The sequence below is a fragment of the Leptosomus discolor genome, chromosome 10, assembly GCF_034619465.1.
Source record: "Leptosomus discolor isolate bLepDis1 chromosome 10, bLepDis1.hap2, whole genome shotgun sequence".
NCBI lineage: Eukaryota > Metazoa > Chordata > Aves > Leptosomiformes > Leptosomidae > Leptosomus > Leptosomus discolor.
Genome location: NC_141400.1, coordinates 5,232,589 through 5,248,446, shown reverse-complemented (window position 1 = coordinate 5,248,446; position 15,858 = coordinate 5,232,589). Strand labels below are relative to the sequence as shown.

The 15,858-nt window shown below is 45.1% G+C and overlaps 1 protein-coding gene across 1 annotated transcript in view; it reads left to right on the top strand.

Moving 5' to 3' along the window:
- The window catches only part of WWC1 (WW and C2 domain containing 1), a 72,594-nt gene extending 57,848 nt beyond the window's left edge, over positions 1-14,746 (top strand). Inside the window, exons 12-23 of the mRNA XM_086470817.1 lie at positions 2,356-2,464; positions 4,242-4,322; positions 5,075-5,161; positions 5,930-6,122; positions 7,460-7,612; positions 8,201-8,301; positions 9,078-9,225; positions 9,939-10,103; positions 11,508-11,600; positions 12,455-12,685; positions 14,032-14,153; positions 14,680-14,746. Coding sequence (XP_086326943.1) covers positions 2,356-2,464; positions 4,242-4,322; positions 5,075-5,161; positions 5,930-6,122; positions 7,460-7,612; positions 8,201-8,301; positions 9,078-9,225; positions 9,939-10,103; positions 11,508-11,600; positions 12,455-12,685; positions 14,032-14,153; positions 14,680-14,746 — 1,550 coding nt within the window. The remainder of the gene's footprint in view (positions 1-2,355; positions 2,465-4,241; positions 4,323-5,074; positions 5,162-5,929; positions 6,123-7,459; positions 7,613-8,200; positions 8,302-9,077; positions 9,226-9,938; positions 10,104-11,507; positions 11,601-12,454; positions 12,686-14,031; positions 14,154-14,679) is intronic.
- The last annotated feature ends 1,112 nt before the right edge of the window (positions 14,747-15,858 follow it).

The following is a 15,858-nucleotide window of genomic DNA, read 5'->3' as shown; positions in this document are numbered from 1 at the left end:
ACAGGTTTGGGGTGTGCATAAGCCTTGCAGGGCTGAGCTTCCAAGTCCTTTGCAGAAAAAGTAGGGTAAAGGGTGGCTGCATAATGAATGACTGCATGAAGGATCCTTTTCAGAGAACCGTTCATCTCTCTTTCAGGTTTAGAGTTTAGCATTCTGCTGTACAGACAGATACCCACTTCACTGCTGGGTTTTGTGCACCCTCTGTATTCGTCCCCCTTGGCTGCAAGGTGCTCAGGTGAAGTGGTCAAAAATTAAAGCTTTCTGGTTTGAAAAGGCTAGGTGGCATTGGTACTTGAAGAAGAAAAAGAGGTTAAGCATGTGGAGACCAACCTGCGGTGTCCTTCCCAGTAAGCAAGCCTCATGCACAGGGATTCCTGGAGCGGCATTTCTGGGAGCGGTGTGTAAAACTCAAACAACTTGATCGAGAAAGGCAGCCAGCAGGGAAGAAATTCTTTTCATATTAAACTCATGGAGCAGGAGGTACAAAGCAGCATTGAGGAAAGAAGAAACATCGTTTTGACCCTGCCCACATACCTCCAGCATAGCCTATGCTCAAGAGTGCAGCAGGGACCAGGCCGCTGCACACGGCAGGAGGGAGGATGGATTAAACTCTGAATGGCAGTATTAAATGGATCCATTTGTTACAGTTAATGACTGATATATTGTGTTACAGATGCTAACATTTATTCATGTGGTTTGGCCTATGGGGAAAAGGTCTGGACGTTTATTTCTGTCCAGCAGTTCCATGGAAATACCAAGAGGAAAAATACCATTCGGTGCTGTTGTCAGAAAATACATGGATAAATGGGCCCAAGTTGCACATGTGCACTCAATATATTGGTGTTACCTGTAGCACCCTCTACTGTTGATTGTAGAACAAGTCCTTATGTTCCGTAACCTTATGTTGAGCTTGCACACTTTTTGGACCAGTTTTCTCAAAGCTGTTTTTAATTCTTTAAGTGGCTTTGTGAGGCTGTGGGGAAAAACAAAACAAAACAAACCCAACCAAAACCCAAACCTCAACCCCCCCCCCCCCCAAAAAAACTTGCTTTGTAATAAAATATGGGGTGGAAAACATATGTTGGTTTGGGGGCATGTGCTTTCCAAAGGCTGCAGGAAAGAGGGACCATTTCTGAAAGATGAAAGCCCCATGGAGAGGAGTGTGTTGCCACACTTCTGCTATGCGGTTACAGCTGCTCCCCGTGTGACAAAAGGGCACCTCCTCACTCTTGGAGCAGGTCTCCCAAAGCCCTGACAATGAGAGCGAGCTAAGAGCTGGGTGCATCCCAGCACTTGTTAGCCACCTTGGCAGACAGAGTTTTCCAGACTCTCGGCTGAAGCAAATCTCTGCAGAAATGGGATGGTTCAAGGGAAAAGGTACAGAATTTGCAGAAGGTTCCAGGGTGTATCTTTCCCTGTTTTATAGCACAAGAAATTTACGTGACACAACACCTCTGTGCAAAACTCCTTCCTTCTATTTCCTCAGTTTCTCTTCCCCATCTCCTTTTCCCTGCATTCCTGCATGCAGCTGCTACCTTAAATCCTATAATCTGTCCTTCTCTCCATGTAGCTAGCTAACCTGGTCTTTCTGGACCTATCTTCTGTCCTGTGTAAGGGAACCTTCTGCATTTAGGGGTAGGTGGGTGCTGGTTTTTTGTGGTTTCCCCCTCTTTGCAGTTAAACTTGGTATGAGCTTTCCAGGCAGGATATACCCCTCCACATAATCCATGCTTGGCCAGAACTTGCTCAGTAGCGTTTGCCCAGCCACTGCTGTCTGGGTCGCTAGGACCAGGAGGCCTGCTACCTGCTTACGGGTGACTTGTAGTGGGAGCTGTTTTATTGGTTCATGTTTGTAACTTCACTGCGCGTTGCCTGTCTTAGGACGCGTGGGTACCTCCCTGCCTTTCCAGCGCTCTGAAAGCCTCTCCTCGCGTGGCCTGCGAGGACCTGCGCCCGTGGAGGTGCCAGGGGTAGCCCGTTGTGATGCACTCAGCACAACCGGTGTGTAACCTCAGCCTGTGGGTACGCTCCTGCGGCACCCAAGCGTTGAATGGGCGTTGACTGTGCAACGAAGCCCTGCTCTTATCTCCACCACGTAGGCTCTTCCTCTGGGTGTCCAGGGCCTTTCGGTTCTCCAGGGCAGTCAGACGTGTTCCTGAAGCACTGACTTCACGGAGGCTGTTGAGCACGGCTTGCCCTATTTGTGTCCTCTCTGTCTTCAGAAACGTGCTGTTGTTCAACAATACTTGGGTGGGGAAGAGTGCAAGGGGAGGGTAAGAAAAAAAGCTGCTTCTCATCCAGACGGTTTGTTTTCATTAACACCTCTTTTTGATTTTCCTCTGTGCTTTCTGATAGGTATAAATACAGCTGGAGGGACGGCACTGAAGGTGGCCTGTGTGTCAGCTGCAGTGTCTGATGAATCTGTTGCTGGAGATAGCGGGGTATATGAGGCGTCTGTACAAAGGTAGACATCGGATCTTTCTCTCTCAGAAGAAGCCAATGACTCAGCTTTGCACACAAGAGTCAGCTGGAATACTGCTCGTTATAATCTTTTTTTGTGATTTGGTGGCTAAAGTTCTTAATCTCAGATTTCTTCGTACTTCTGAAAAAACAATGAGCAGGTTGAATTTGATTATCAAAATGATCCACGCTTCCCATAATAGAAGTAGCTGAAAGCAAGCTCACGGAGAGCTGTTTGAACAGCCGGTCTGTTTGTGAGGGTGCTGGTAAGCTGTGAGTGCTGCCTTGACGGGGGTAGCGGAGCCATCTGGCAGGTGTACGGTTCCCCTCCTGTGAGTCAGCCGTTCTGGTGTCAATGACAGCCCTCAGTCAGCATTGAGAGGACTTTGGGATGTTTAAGGCAGATAGTAGAAGGACCTTGAACTGCCTCATAGATGTGCACATGCTGCAATGCAGTTCCCAAGTGCTTGCATCCAGTATGTGATTTCTGCAGGACTTCTACCCCTAAGTGCGTAGCTTATAGCCTGAGCTGCATGTCATGGCTCTTGGTGAGTTTCTGGACTTCCCTTACTGCTTGCTAAAGCTATCTGGGGTGGTTTGAAAAAAAGTTCACTGGAAGGTACTGTTCTTGCTGATGCCCTGCTTTGGCTGCATCTAGCGTGGGTTCTTCTACTGTTTTTATTGGCTTTGGGATGAATTATGGGGTCATTTGTTGCGAGACATGACTGTAGACGTGAAAAACTGCTTATCTCTTATTCCCTCCATTCATTCAGTCATTCTTTATCTTCATTAATTGTCTAGATAAATGAGTATTTTTTTATCTTTACAGCACAATTCATTTTGACAAGAAAGTGCAATGTTTCTGTAAATAAGACCCCATGGGCTCAAGCCAGGCAGTCAGACAGTTGGGTGTCTTAGGGCGCCTGTGTCCCCACAATGGGATAGGGAGCTCTGAGGAGAGGGGAGTGTGGCAGTTAGAGAAGGCATCCCATGCACGCTCTCGTGCCTGATGTTACTTGGTGTTGTTTGGGTTGTTGGCTTACCAGCCTTCGTAATGACTGCAGTATCAGTTTGATGCCTGTATAGATGGTGAGGGCAGGATGAGCAATAGGTTTGTCCTCTGTAGCTGCAATGTAATGAAATGCAAGCGAGTGCTAACTAATACTGAAAATACTTGGAAGAGAAGACAGCTAATCCTGTTTTCATGCACCACAGCATAGCTTTTGAGTCAATTAGACAATGAGTGTAGTTTTGGGGGGTGGGAGGAGGAGTACATTGGGAGGGAAATGATGCAGGTAGCTGTTTCAAGGAAGACCAGTCAGAGTACTCTGTCACTTTTAATGTGCTTAGGGAAGTTTGATTTCTTACAAGAAACAAAGGAATGATTTAAATCTAATCAAACGAGAATTTTTGCTGTCGTGATGCAGGGCAGGATTGCAGTTGTTAAGTCTTATTTCTGTTGCTGGGCAGTCAGCTGTCTTTACTGAAATCCAGTCAAGGGAACCCTTTAAAAATCCCCTACTGCCTTATTTTTGCAGCCTTTTGTGTGGCTTTTTTGGCAGTCAAGGGGGAAGGCATATGACTTTCTGCTGATAAGCACTGTAATACATACCTCTAAGGGTGATTGCGTGTACTTCTTAAATGGGCTTTCTTTAGCTGCTAGTTTTACAAAATCCATATACCCAACCCCTGAATGGAAGGGAAAAGATCTTGTGTCACCCAAAAGCTAGCACTTCAGTAAGAGGCAAATCAAGTCCTTAATTGTCTTTGATTTCTTGCAGGCCATGTGTGTCAGAAGTGATGGTGTTTGACAGTGATGATACAGAAGCAGTAGGGACAGCTAAAGTGCAAATTGCAATGAGGTAAGCGTTGCGCATTTTTACTGGATTTTCCTTCCAATGGAAAGAATTATATATGGGACTTCTGTTTCCTTATCCTGTTTATCCTGCCCTGTTAGTGTTAACTAACTAAAGGCCTCTTTGTAGTGTAATTGAGAATTACGCTTAACTCCAGGAGGTCCTTCACCCAGTTATCCTCTTTCATGTCAGTGGAAATCAGCTGGTGGTAGTGTGGTAGGAGGGTGCAAACCAGCATTGCGAGCACCTGCAGTGCTGGGCTGAAGAAGGCCTGTTGCTGGCTTACAGTCTTCTTCAGTGTACAGCATGTGGGGGGAAAACTGCTGAGAGTAGATGACAATCATAATCATTGGCCACATCTGAATCCCACAAGTAGCGGGTAAGGCTTCGCTGCTGTACCTCAAGTATTTCTGCTTGTAACTTTTTTTAGATTACAGTCATTATACAAGGCCTTTCCAAAGGTTTTAGTTACAATACAGCAATTTAGCTAGACCCCAGGAAAAGCAACGTGTGTTAAGTCAAATCTGTAGTCCATTGCATCTGAATTCCTAAGTTCTGGATGTTCTGGTAGCAAAACTTCATGTAACGTGAAACTGGTGTTGTTTTAAACTATAAGCAAGCAGTGGTCCCATTGTAGTTTTGTGTTGTTTGTAGATTTTTAATATTGTGTGTGTTGATTAAGCAAGTGGAATACTCATTCATGGAGTCCAAGGCAGACTTCTCTAATAACAGTACTTTTTTGTTTCTTTCCTATTCAGGTATGATGACAAAAATAAACGATTTGCGATACTGGTCATCCAGCTGAGTAATGTTCCAGCACTGCTGTTACAACAAGATCAAAAAGTGTAAGTGGGTGAAATAAATACGCTTGAAGTGTTTGTAGTAAATTCCAGTGGGAATTAAACAGATGTTGGGTTTTGTTTTTTCATACTCTTAAAAATTTAACCTTTCTGAAATGCTTCTACGCTTCATTATGTGTAGCAACATTTATGAACTAATAAACCCGCAAACTGAAATAAGGTGCGGTTTTTTCCTCAAAGGTCTGTGTTTGCTGGGAAAAGACTAGCCTGGAATTAGCACTAGCCAGCAAGGTTCTTAACTGTAGCAGTGCCCCAGCATCTGCCTTGAGTGGGGAGGGGGTGTTCATTCTGCTACAGAGCTCATCCTTGGGCACCTGCCCAGATGCATGTGGGGGGAAGCGAACAGCTTCTGCTAGACTTGCTCTAGGCATGAGTTTTTTAAATTCAGCTGTGTGCTGAATAAGCGGACAAAAATCTGATTCATTTTTGCTTAGCTGTTTCTGCCCACAAAAGGGTGTGTTAGCAGTGTGACTGGGTGCACAGACGTAAACAACCACGTAGAACATAACCCCATGATGTTCCATGACAAAATTCAGAAGGATGAAGTCTACAGCAGCTCACGCCACTTCGTGTTTCTGATGTTGTGACAAGATGTTCCTTCTTTCTCAGTTGACTGATACTCCAAAGAATAGGCTAGGACAGTAATGTCCACAGTGCTCAGGATGAATCTCACTTGCAGATCTATGGAGCTGTTGGAATGGAGGGAGCTGCAGACCCGTGCAGTAGTACTGATTGCCACGCTTTTTCCAATAGGAACATTCGCGTGGCTGTCCTGCCATGTTCAGAAAGCACAAGCTGCTTGTTTCGCACAAGACCGGTGGAAGCTTCAGACAATCTTGTGTACAATGAAGTATTTTGGGTTTCTATCTCTTACCCAGCTTTACGCCAGAAGACTTTAAGAGTCGACGTTTGCACTGTAGATAAGTCTCACCTTGAAGAATGTTTGGTTAGTATTAATTTCTATTTTAATATTTTTGTGTTTGTTTCCTCTTTTTAATTAGACAGAATTTCAAACTCCGAAGTGTGGCAATTTCAGTGAAAGTTTTTTTGATAATCCTTAGCTATATGATCTCTCTCAGATAGTGTTCTTTGCAATAACAATTTCGATCAGGAAAAAAAAATATCTTAGATAAATGTTTTGTTGCAGAACTACTGGTGGCTACTGGATTTCCCTTCTCTCATGATTTAATGTGAAACCCTACCTATTTGTCTTCCTTTTGGAAACATTTGCTGTAATGTAATTGAGAAGGGACTTACAGGAGTTTGAAAGCCACTGTACAATATTAAAGATCTTTAAAGGATTTTTTTTTAAACTGCTAGTGATCCACACTACTAAAACCCATATGAATATAGTTTTTTCAGTGCTCATATTGCCCTGGGCAGCTGCCCCTATTGTTAGAAGAGCTTTTTTGTTGCTCAGTATTACCTGAGCAAATTGATTTGAATAGAACTATTTCTGGAGTGTGGTACTCTAGAACATGAGAAGGGTGTGTTGAGCCGGGACATAGGCAACCATTAAGTTACAGGACAGCTGATGTTTTGTCCTGCGTGTGGTCCGTAGCACCAACCTTGGCTGGAGGAGTACGGTGCTTCTGCATTTCTTCCTTCACTTGCTTTGTAAACCACACTTTGGTTCAGGAAAGCATCCATTTCCCAAGTGGGGTTTTTCTCTTTTGGCACCATGTAGAGTTCTGTAGTAGCTGAGCTGCGGGTGGGAGCACGCTAACTTGCAGGAGGTGTGCTCGGTGTGCAGTCGGCTGGGCTGGGGCCATGGAGTCCACTCAGACATGGGTTAAATAAATTGCAACTCAGTTTTACTTCGGTTTTGAATAGGTCAGGATGTGTGCTAAATGTAAGGCAGCAAAAAAATGGCAAGGCAGTTGAAGAGGAATGGAATATACAGAGCTAAAGCAGCTTGGTCTGAGGCAGTGATTTTTGTCAGCCTTGCATATTTCTTGAAAGGGAGCCTTCATCTCCTGTTCCGTTTTCTTTTTCTTTGAAGTTCTGACTATAATTTATACTGGCTGCAGTAGCACTGTTCACATTTCTGGATTCTTGTACACAGAGGCTATAGTGAAACACTTGCTACTTGGATTGGAAGCCCCTAATTAAACACAAAGCATTACTGGTGCTGTTGAAATGGGGATAAACAGTGCGATTTTTCTTTTTGTCAAACTTGCTGAAGTCAAGTAGTCTGGGATTTTCACTCTTGTTTCTCCTTACTGGTGTGTGGTAGTCATTCATTTTAGTATTACAGTAAAACTGTGTTTTTGCTCTCAATAGGGTGGAGCACAAATTAGCCTTGCTGAAATATGTAGATCCGGAGAGAAATCAACGCGTTGGTATAACCTCCTTAGTTATAAGTATCTGCAGAAGCAAAACAGGAAAAGTAAACAAGGAAACATTCACTCTGAAGTACCCTGCACTGAAAAAACAGTAAGAACAACTGCTTAAATCAAACAAATCTGTTCTAAACCGTACTAGTGAGAGGGTTTACATGGCTGAAGGACTGTTATAATAGACAAGAAGTGAAGGCAGGCGTGTTTATGTTTAGAGCTGGAAAATGTCATTAAGTGCAGCAAAATAATTAACATGTCGATTACAGATATGCCCTTGTCCTGGGCTAAATACTTACTGAAATTTGCTCCTCACGAAGCTGAGGGATGTGGTATGTGGTCTGGTGTAAGTGATGTGTGAGCTCTTGCCTTTCTTCCCACCAGGCAGGTCACCTTGCTGCAATGAACAGATACAGACTTACCTTTGCACGTGCATGGCATGCAATATGCTCAGCCTGTAGCTGCACACATACATACGCTAGTGTAACCAGGGGAGGTGGGCCAGGTACGCTCACACAGGCTTGACTGAGCACTGTATGTGCGATAGGCTGCTTGAACAACGCAGGTGTAGAGACGACGACTCTCCTGCTACCGGGAGAGCTGGTTGGGGCTGTTCTGACCAGAAAGGCTGGGCGCTCTGCAGGTTGTGAGGGTTGTATCTTCACAACAAGCCTCTTGCTCTCCTCAGGACTCTGTCTCAGCCCTCTTAGAGCAGACGGCTGTTGAACTGGAAGCTGTGGAGAAGAAACTGGAGGAAAGCAGAAGCACTTTAACTAGTGGAGAGAGCTGGTAGGTAGCAGCCCACCATCTTAGCACTGCGGGAAGATCAGAGCATTTGGGGATTCATGTGCAGAGAAGAAAGCAGATGATATCGAGCTGTGGGAGGCTTCTTTCTCTTTCTAAAATCCTGTTTCTTCTGTTCTGGAGGTTGTGCTTGGGAAATGAGAACAAAGCTGGTAAATGTTGAAAATAGTCAATAGCACTATGCTAATTTTGTTATTTGTACAATGTTCTATGGACATCCATGAAAGCTCCGCTGTATGGTGCAAGGCTTTGCTTGAATATTAATTTCGTCGTTTACATGGTTCAGATTCCGATTTTATTAATGAAGCCAAACATTTGAAATAAAAATGACCCTGACCAATGGGTTTGATGGTGAAGCCAGCTGTGAGTTCAAAGGAGCTTAAAAGGATGTTGAAACAATACTTCAATTTTGTCCAGCATCACTTTTTAAACAAAGATTCATGGCATCCTGAGTGCTCCCCTTAAGACGCAGTCACCTTAAGCTCACCACATGGCTGAGCCCTCAGCTCACTTCTTTGAAGCAAGATCAGTATGAAGTGTTCGGCTGCAATGGGTGCCTGCTGGCGCAGCGTCACTCCAGTTTCACTTATTCCCTTATAGCCATGTGTTTGTGTAATCTCAGTGGTTACAGGATCTGCCAGGTACAACTGGCTGCGTTGGGGACGTGTTTCTGCCCAGCAGCTTACAGGAGCTAACTGCTGCTGCAGCGCCAGAGTAGTGTCCACAATAGGCCGGTTCAATAACAAAGCTGTTCTTAACAGGCAAGATGAAGAGATTCCTGATCAGGAAGAACAGGATGAGATCAGTGAAAATGAAGCAGAGGAGGAGGAAGAATTCTGTGCTGGAAAATCGCTGTGGGAAACAGAAGAAAGTCTGGATTCCCAGCTGCACATGGAAGTAGCAGTGAAGGTAAAGTCAAGGGCCTTTTGAACAAAAAGATGAGTTAAGCTTCCCATTGCTCAGCTGGCTGGGTTGCTGTGGAGCTGAGCAAGGCTACAGCAATTACTTGAAAGATCATCGCTGATGTTTAAATGTTTATCTACCTGAAGTCTTTTAAAATAACTCAACATGACCATTTTGTCCCACAGTTAATATAGCACCGTTTCATGCCACCTTTTTACTGCTCATCAAAACCATTTTCGTTTCTGTGACAGTGGCTTTGACCTCGTTTAATTCTGAATGTAGTTGTAGTCTAACAAACGTGTGCTGTGCACATGCTCTCTGTGCATGTACGTACGTACAGCGATTTGGATCTTTGCTGCAGATGCACAACAAGTAAGGGAAAGGTCTTTAAAATCATACCTCTGTTGTGTGTGAGATTGCCAGGTCACACGGAGGCACTGGATCAACAGGCAGAGCTCGTTGGAATCAATTGTGTTGTGCAGCGATCAATGGATGCGGAGCCCTTAGGGAGCGATACAGTTAATGTAGCAGCTACTGAGTTCAGAGAGTGAAGTGTCGGGACACCCTGCGTGAAAAGGGCTAAAGAGTATCTGCTTTTGAGTGCGATGCCTCTGGGACTGAAAGCAGAAACCTATCACAGGTGGCTGTCAGACAGCCCTGGTTATGTGTCATCGGCGAGGTGGCAAGCTGGCATTTACACTGCAGTGTCTGTCTTTCAGGTGGATAAAGAGACAAACACAGAAAGCCTTGCACAGTCTTCTACCGTAGTTCGTCCGAAAGACAAAAGAGCAGCAAATCCACCCCAACCTCAGTTTGTCAGAGGTAGCACTATCATCCGCTCCAAAACATTCTCACCAGGACCACAAAGTCAGTATGTGTGTCGGGTAAGGAAAAGGCAATCCCGAAGTTATAAGCGCTGCTTTTCGTTAGTGAATGCATGATATCAATGTTCACTTAGTCTGGATTTTTCAGAGACCTGGCACTGCTTTCTTCTCTCCCCCTTTGTCTTCAAAAGTTGCTCTGTCCTCACCTCCTAGACAGTAACTTTCCTTGGAACTAATAGTATTAAGCACAAATTTATGAAATATGTGGCACATGCAGCATGTTGAGATGCCCAAACTAACCTGGAAGGGCTGCTGTAAGACAGCGATGAACAAGCTGCATATCAAACCCTTTCCTGCTGCTTTAAAACTGTTCTGTGCTAATGTGAACTGAGTTAGCTTTGTCCACCTGACGTTAGATGAAGTGAATGTGAAAGCTTGATAGAAATGGAAAGGTAAGTACCTGATAATGTCACCAAAGAAATTGTGGAAGCTTGAAAGTCTCCAGTGTGCTTTGTTTGAACGTAACTGAACCGGCCACGTGCTGGGTGAGCACTTCCACTGCTTTGAAATGTTCCTTTACAATTATTTCCTGGATTGAGGGTCAGCCTAAACTGTAACTCACTCATCTTTTAAATTCAATAAGCAAACAAGCAAGCACTGTGTTTTATCGCACATCACCTGTCCTAAGTGAGCATGCTCTTAATGCAGTTGAGCTGGATTTGCTGTGCAGGTTTTCTCCGATTCAGAAGCGGATGCTTCCATAGAAACAAGCCTTATTTAATTTGCAGCAGTGGCCTGTGCTTGGGTGGCGGGGCTGCTATGTCCCAGCACCTGCAGATCCCACACACCTGTTCCCCGCTGCCCCCACCTTTGAGAAGGAACATGAGAAGGGAATTAAACCCTACTTGAGCGGAGCTCTTTTTAAGGGTCTAGAGACAATCACAAATGAAGGCAGGCTGTATGTGTGTAACATGACAACTCCTAAGTTGGAAAACCCAGGGGGATAGTTTACAGGTGTAAGCACAACCCACCTTTTGCACCACTGGAGAAAACAAAAATCTCTAATAAGATAGTCCCATGTTTTACAGATGCTAGAAGAGAGTGATGTTTTAAATTATTATTACTTACAGCTTATTTTTCTAGGCTTTTCTAGTTAGTTGCAGAGGAGAAGGGCAGTGGGGTAGAGTCCCATATTATACCCCAACTTAGTTCCAGACAGTCTATTCCCAAAGAGGGACAGAGTTCAAGGCTTGTGGCAGGATCTGGCCGTGCCAAATGGATTGCATGTCGTATGCTCAGTTTGGGGTGGCAGCTGTCTGCTGTAGCTTTTCGCAAAACTTCATAGTTCTACTTACCATCACTTCTTAGAGTCACTTACAGAACCCTCTGATCTTGCTAATAATGTGTGTATTTACTGTTTGTATTTTTTTAATGAAAAACATGTGGTTTTCACTTCATTTTCAGCTGAATCGCAGTGATAGTGACAGTTCAACACTATCCAAAAAGCCCCCCTTCGTTCGAAATGCAATGGAGAGACGAAGCGTCAGAGTGAAACGGGTAAAAACGTCACGACTGTTTTTTTTCCTCTAGCATAGAGACTTGCAAAAACTGGAGAACTGTTTCAAAGGAAGAATTTGCAAACAGAAATCAGTTGCCACATGCTTTCATTCACAACCTTTTCTTTGTGTGTGAGAAGTCTCTCAAGGCTACTTTTCTCTGATAGATCAGAATATGGCAGGAATGTTTATGTTGGAACTCATTTAGAACAATCAATTTAGGAAGATGGTTCCTGGTATTTTCCACCTTGTCAGAGCAGAAGTAGCACAAAGAGCTTTGCTGTGTTTCTTGTTGTGAGATTCTCAAGTACTTGTAAGAAATGTAAGGAGCTGGGGGGAAGGGTGAGGAGAATGATGTCTCAGGTGACCCTGTTGTAGTGATTCCGTGGCATAGAATGAACCCCTGTGCCTGTTGTGTGGGCAATCACTGAAATTCCCCTGGGATACTGATGCTGAGCTCCTGAGGAGATGGTTTTCTTGAGGCAGCTTGTATTTGAAACTAGCAGAAGGCAACATAATATGTTACTGGAAAAACAAACACAGGTTTCTCTGCTGCATTATTGGTTCCTCTGAAGATGAGAAACTTGGGAGCAAGGTGTGCAAGTAAGACTTGTTTGATTTGGAGAAGCTGCCAAGGAAGAAATTTAGTGGAACCACTGAAATCAAAAGGCTTTTCTATAGGACTTGCTTGAGTGTGTGCTTTCTGTCTTGAGACAGATTGGTAAGCAGGATCAGTAGAGAAGCCTGTGCAAAGAGAAGTCTTGGAAAAATTGGTCTCCTGATGTATTTGGCCCTTCATGGGCCTGTGGTCGGGACAGCTCTCATCACTGTGTTCATACACCCCTTCTTTGGTAGCCTTCAATCAAGTCCTTCGGTACAGAGCGCCTAATCCGCACTTCCCTAGACCTGGAGCTGGACCTGCAAGCTTCGAAAACCTGGCACGATCGGCTGGTTCAGGAGATCTCGGTGCTGAGGGAACTGAAGGAACAGCTGGAACAAGCTCAAAGTCAGGGTGAGAAAGAGCTGCCGCAGTGGGTGAAGGATGACGAGAGATTTCGACTGCTGCTGAGGCTAGTGGAAAAACGAGTGAGTAATACCTGCTGTGGGATTTCCTTCAGGGTGTGTGGGAAACGTGACTGGAGAAACAGGGGGCTTTGGGCAGTCAGGAAATGAAGCCTTAGCACTCCTCTTGCCTTCCGCTTACACCTCCGTCAAGCAAGTGATTGGGAAGGGAAGCTGCTGGCCGTGAGGGTCTGGCTGTTCTCAGGGTGGTGTCTACAGCCCGCAGGGCCCTTCCCACACGTGCGAGGTTTGGCAAGGTGGCAGGGAAATCATTGTGCATAGGAAGCGATAATAATGTAAGTCAGATGATAGCAGACTTCCTGGTTTTAAGAGCTTAATAGTATCTATCTTTCTGCTTACGAAGGGTGGACTGCAGGGCAGGGATGGGAAGGAGACAGAACTAATTACCAAGAATTTCAACAAATAATTCGTTAAATGATTTTGTTCGCTTTTATGATGAAAGTTGTCTTTCATTGCATTATCACTTTTCTGGAGAGGGTTTAAATAAAAGTCATTAGCTTCCAAAGGAATGTATTTACAGATAAGGTAAGTAAAGCTTCAGGAATGTCTGAATAAGCCTGGGTAGGTGATGAGCGAGATGGGCAGCCTTCTCAGTCAGTTTGTTGGGTTTTTTTTTTTTTAGAAAAAAAAAGTATTATTCCATAGCTGATTATCTTCATCCCTTAACTGCTGGACTTTTTGTTCTTTGCTGGAGTTTGTCCCGTCTTTAACTTCCTGTTGAGTTCTGTTAGTCCCAAACCTGTGCGTTTACCAGCACAGAGATTTCCTGCCTTAGCGCAGGAGCAGACCCGAGAGGTCACCGATGCCATCTGTTTTGTCAAGGGCAGCCTCCCAGTCTGCAGCAGGTGCGGGGTGTCGTGGTTAGCACTTACCTTACTCTCTCTGCATCATACTCTCCCGTGTGTACAGAGCTCCTTCCCAGCTTCTGTGATTTATCGACGTGCCTCTGCTGACGCCAGGCAGGAGCTAAGTTATGATGGCACCGGGTGTGGGAGTGAGCCGGTACAAGGCACTCTTTGGGGCACAGCTGGCACAGGGATTGCCACGTTCTTGCATGAGCTGATCTGCTGGCTTAAAAAAAAAAAATCTATCAAGAAGATACGAAGAAGGTGCAGGTAGCACCTCTAATTCTTACCGAAGGCCTGGAAGGAGGCCTTACAAAAGGATCTCTCTGTTACAATGGTTAGCTGACCAGCCTTCAGTTTAGCTTCTGCAGCTCGTGATGTCCAGAGTCGGCAGCTTCCTCACCCCTTAGACCTGCAGCTGAACTACTGCTGTATTTGGAGAATAGTTGGGATAAAAGGATTCCTACTGGAAGCACAAACAACCCTTTTCCATTATCTGTTTAGGTGGAAAAAAACGAACACAAGTGTGAGCTGAAGGCCGATAAAATGATGAGAGCTGCTGCCAAGGATGTCCACAGGCTGCGAGGGCAGAGTCGGAAGGAGCCTCTGGAAGTGCAGTCCTTCAGGTACGTACAGGTGACTGGTAAAGGGGAGGAAAAATTGACGGCTACCGTGATGTTTCTGTGGATGACTAAGATGCTGATGAAGCTAACCTTTGTAGAAGTGGTTAACTCTTCTGCTTAAACAAAAACTTGTGTATTTTTGTCTCAAAGTGTAAGGCCTGAGAGTTGGGGAAACGAGCTGCAGCGCTGCGCGTGAGCTCAGAGCAACGGGCAGTGCTCCAAGTCGTTCCCCACCGGGCAGCAAACTCGGAACTCCTTTGTCGAACAGGGAAGCAGCCCTTTGCTTCCCTAAGCAAACACACCTAGAAAGCAAAAAAAACCCGAGCCTTCTGAAATGGCTTTTGGATGAGGCGAGTGCTGTGGGTTTAACTGTAAGGATGCCTCCTGTCTGGTATGTGAGAGGTGTAGGCTGTGAGAGGGCGTGCTGCTGCTCCTTGTGGTGACAGCTGGTGGGATCAATTTTAATGTGGATGATGGACATTTCTGGCAAGACTTCTGTTGCGTTAACAACTGATCGTGGTTTTTTTAGAGAGAAAATGGCATTTTTCACGCGGCCGAGGATGAACATTCCAACGCTCTCTGCGGACGATGTGTGATCACCATAAAAGTATTTGCTTTCTGGACAATTCTACAAATGCAGTTGGGGTTTTGAAGTTATTTATGTGGTATTATGAAGGTACCAAGGCATTTGTATATTAGAGCTTTTGTCAGTATGTGGATGTTTTGAAGATTTTTAGGTTAAAGTTATATCATCACAGAAACCAGCATTAAAGTGACAAGATTGTATAGTTTGTATATTTAGGAATGTATTTTTGGGAAATAGAATTTTAAATAAGAACAAATGCAGCGTAAGGTGCTGTTATTCTTAAATAATGCTGTTTAGACTTTTTGTACAGCTCTACCTTTTAGAGGTTTTACCGCAATAAAATAAATTTGAAGGAACCTCACCCCTACCTATGATGTTCTGCATCGGACTCTCCTCCGAGTGATGTATTTTGTACCCTGTGGGGAATGCAGGGAGCCAGTTTTGACTCCCTAGTGCTGTGAATGAATTCTCTGTGAGCTGTGAAGCATTTGTGTTTCCTGCCAGGTCATAAAAGTAGGTGTGAAGTTCAGAATACTTGCACTTTTAACGTTGGTACTGCAGCTCATGTCTGTAATGGGTCTGTAAAGGTGACTTGGGGAGCCCGTTGAAACCACTGCTGTGGGAGGAGGGCTGCAGGTTTTAAGTCCCATTTTAGGATTTTCCAATAAAGTGACCTTTCTGGACAAACATGCCTTCTTGCTTTTTGTCTTGTTTGAATCTTCTCATCAACTGCCACCAAAATTGTTTTGGGTTTGTTGGGTTTTTTTCCTGTCACTAGTTGGAAGCGTGTAGCTTTTCATGTGTCTGGCTCTGCAAGTCCTTCAGACCTGGCATTTTTGAGGGGGCTGGTGGGTATACGCTGAGTAACGGGGGCGCTGCTGGGGTGTTCCCGCCTGTTTTACTGAGGGGGTTAGACGCGTAACCCCCCTGCTCCCTGCTTTCTGACAGAAACCTGTGATTTTGCACACAGCTGGACAGGAGCCCCGGGGTGCAGGGCGAACCCCAGCCCCGGCCCCCTTGCGCTGAGCTTCCCGCGCGGTGCTCGCGGCTCGCCGAGGGAGCTGCCCTCGCCACCGGCCCTGCGGACTCGCGGTGGCCGCGGGCGGGGGTTGCTGGTTTTCC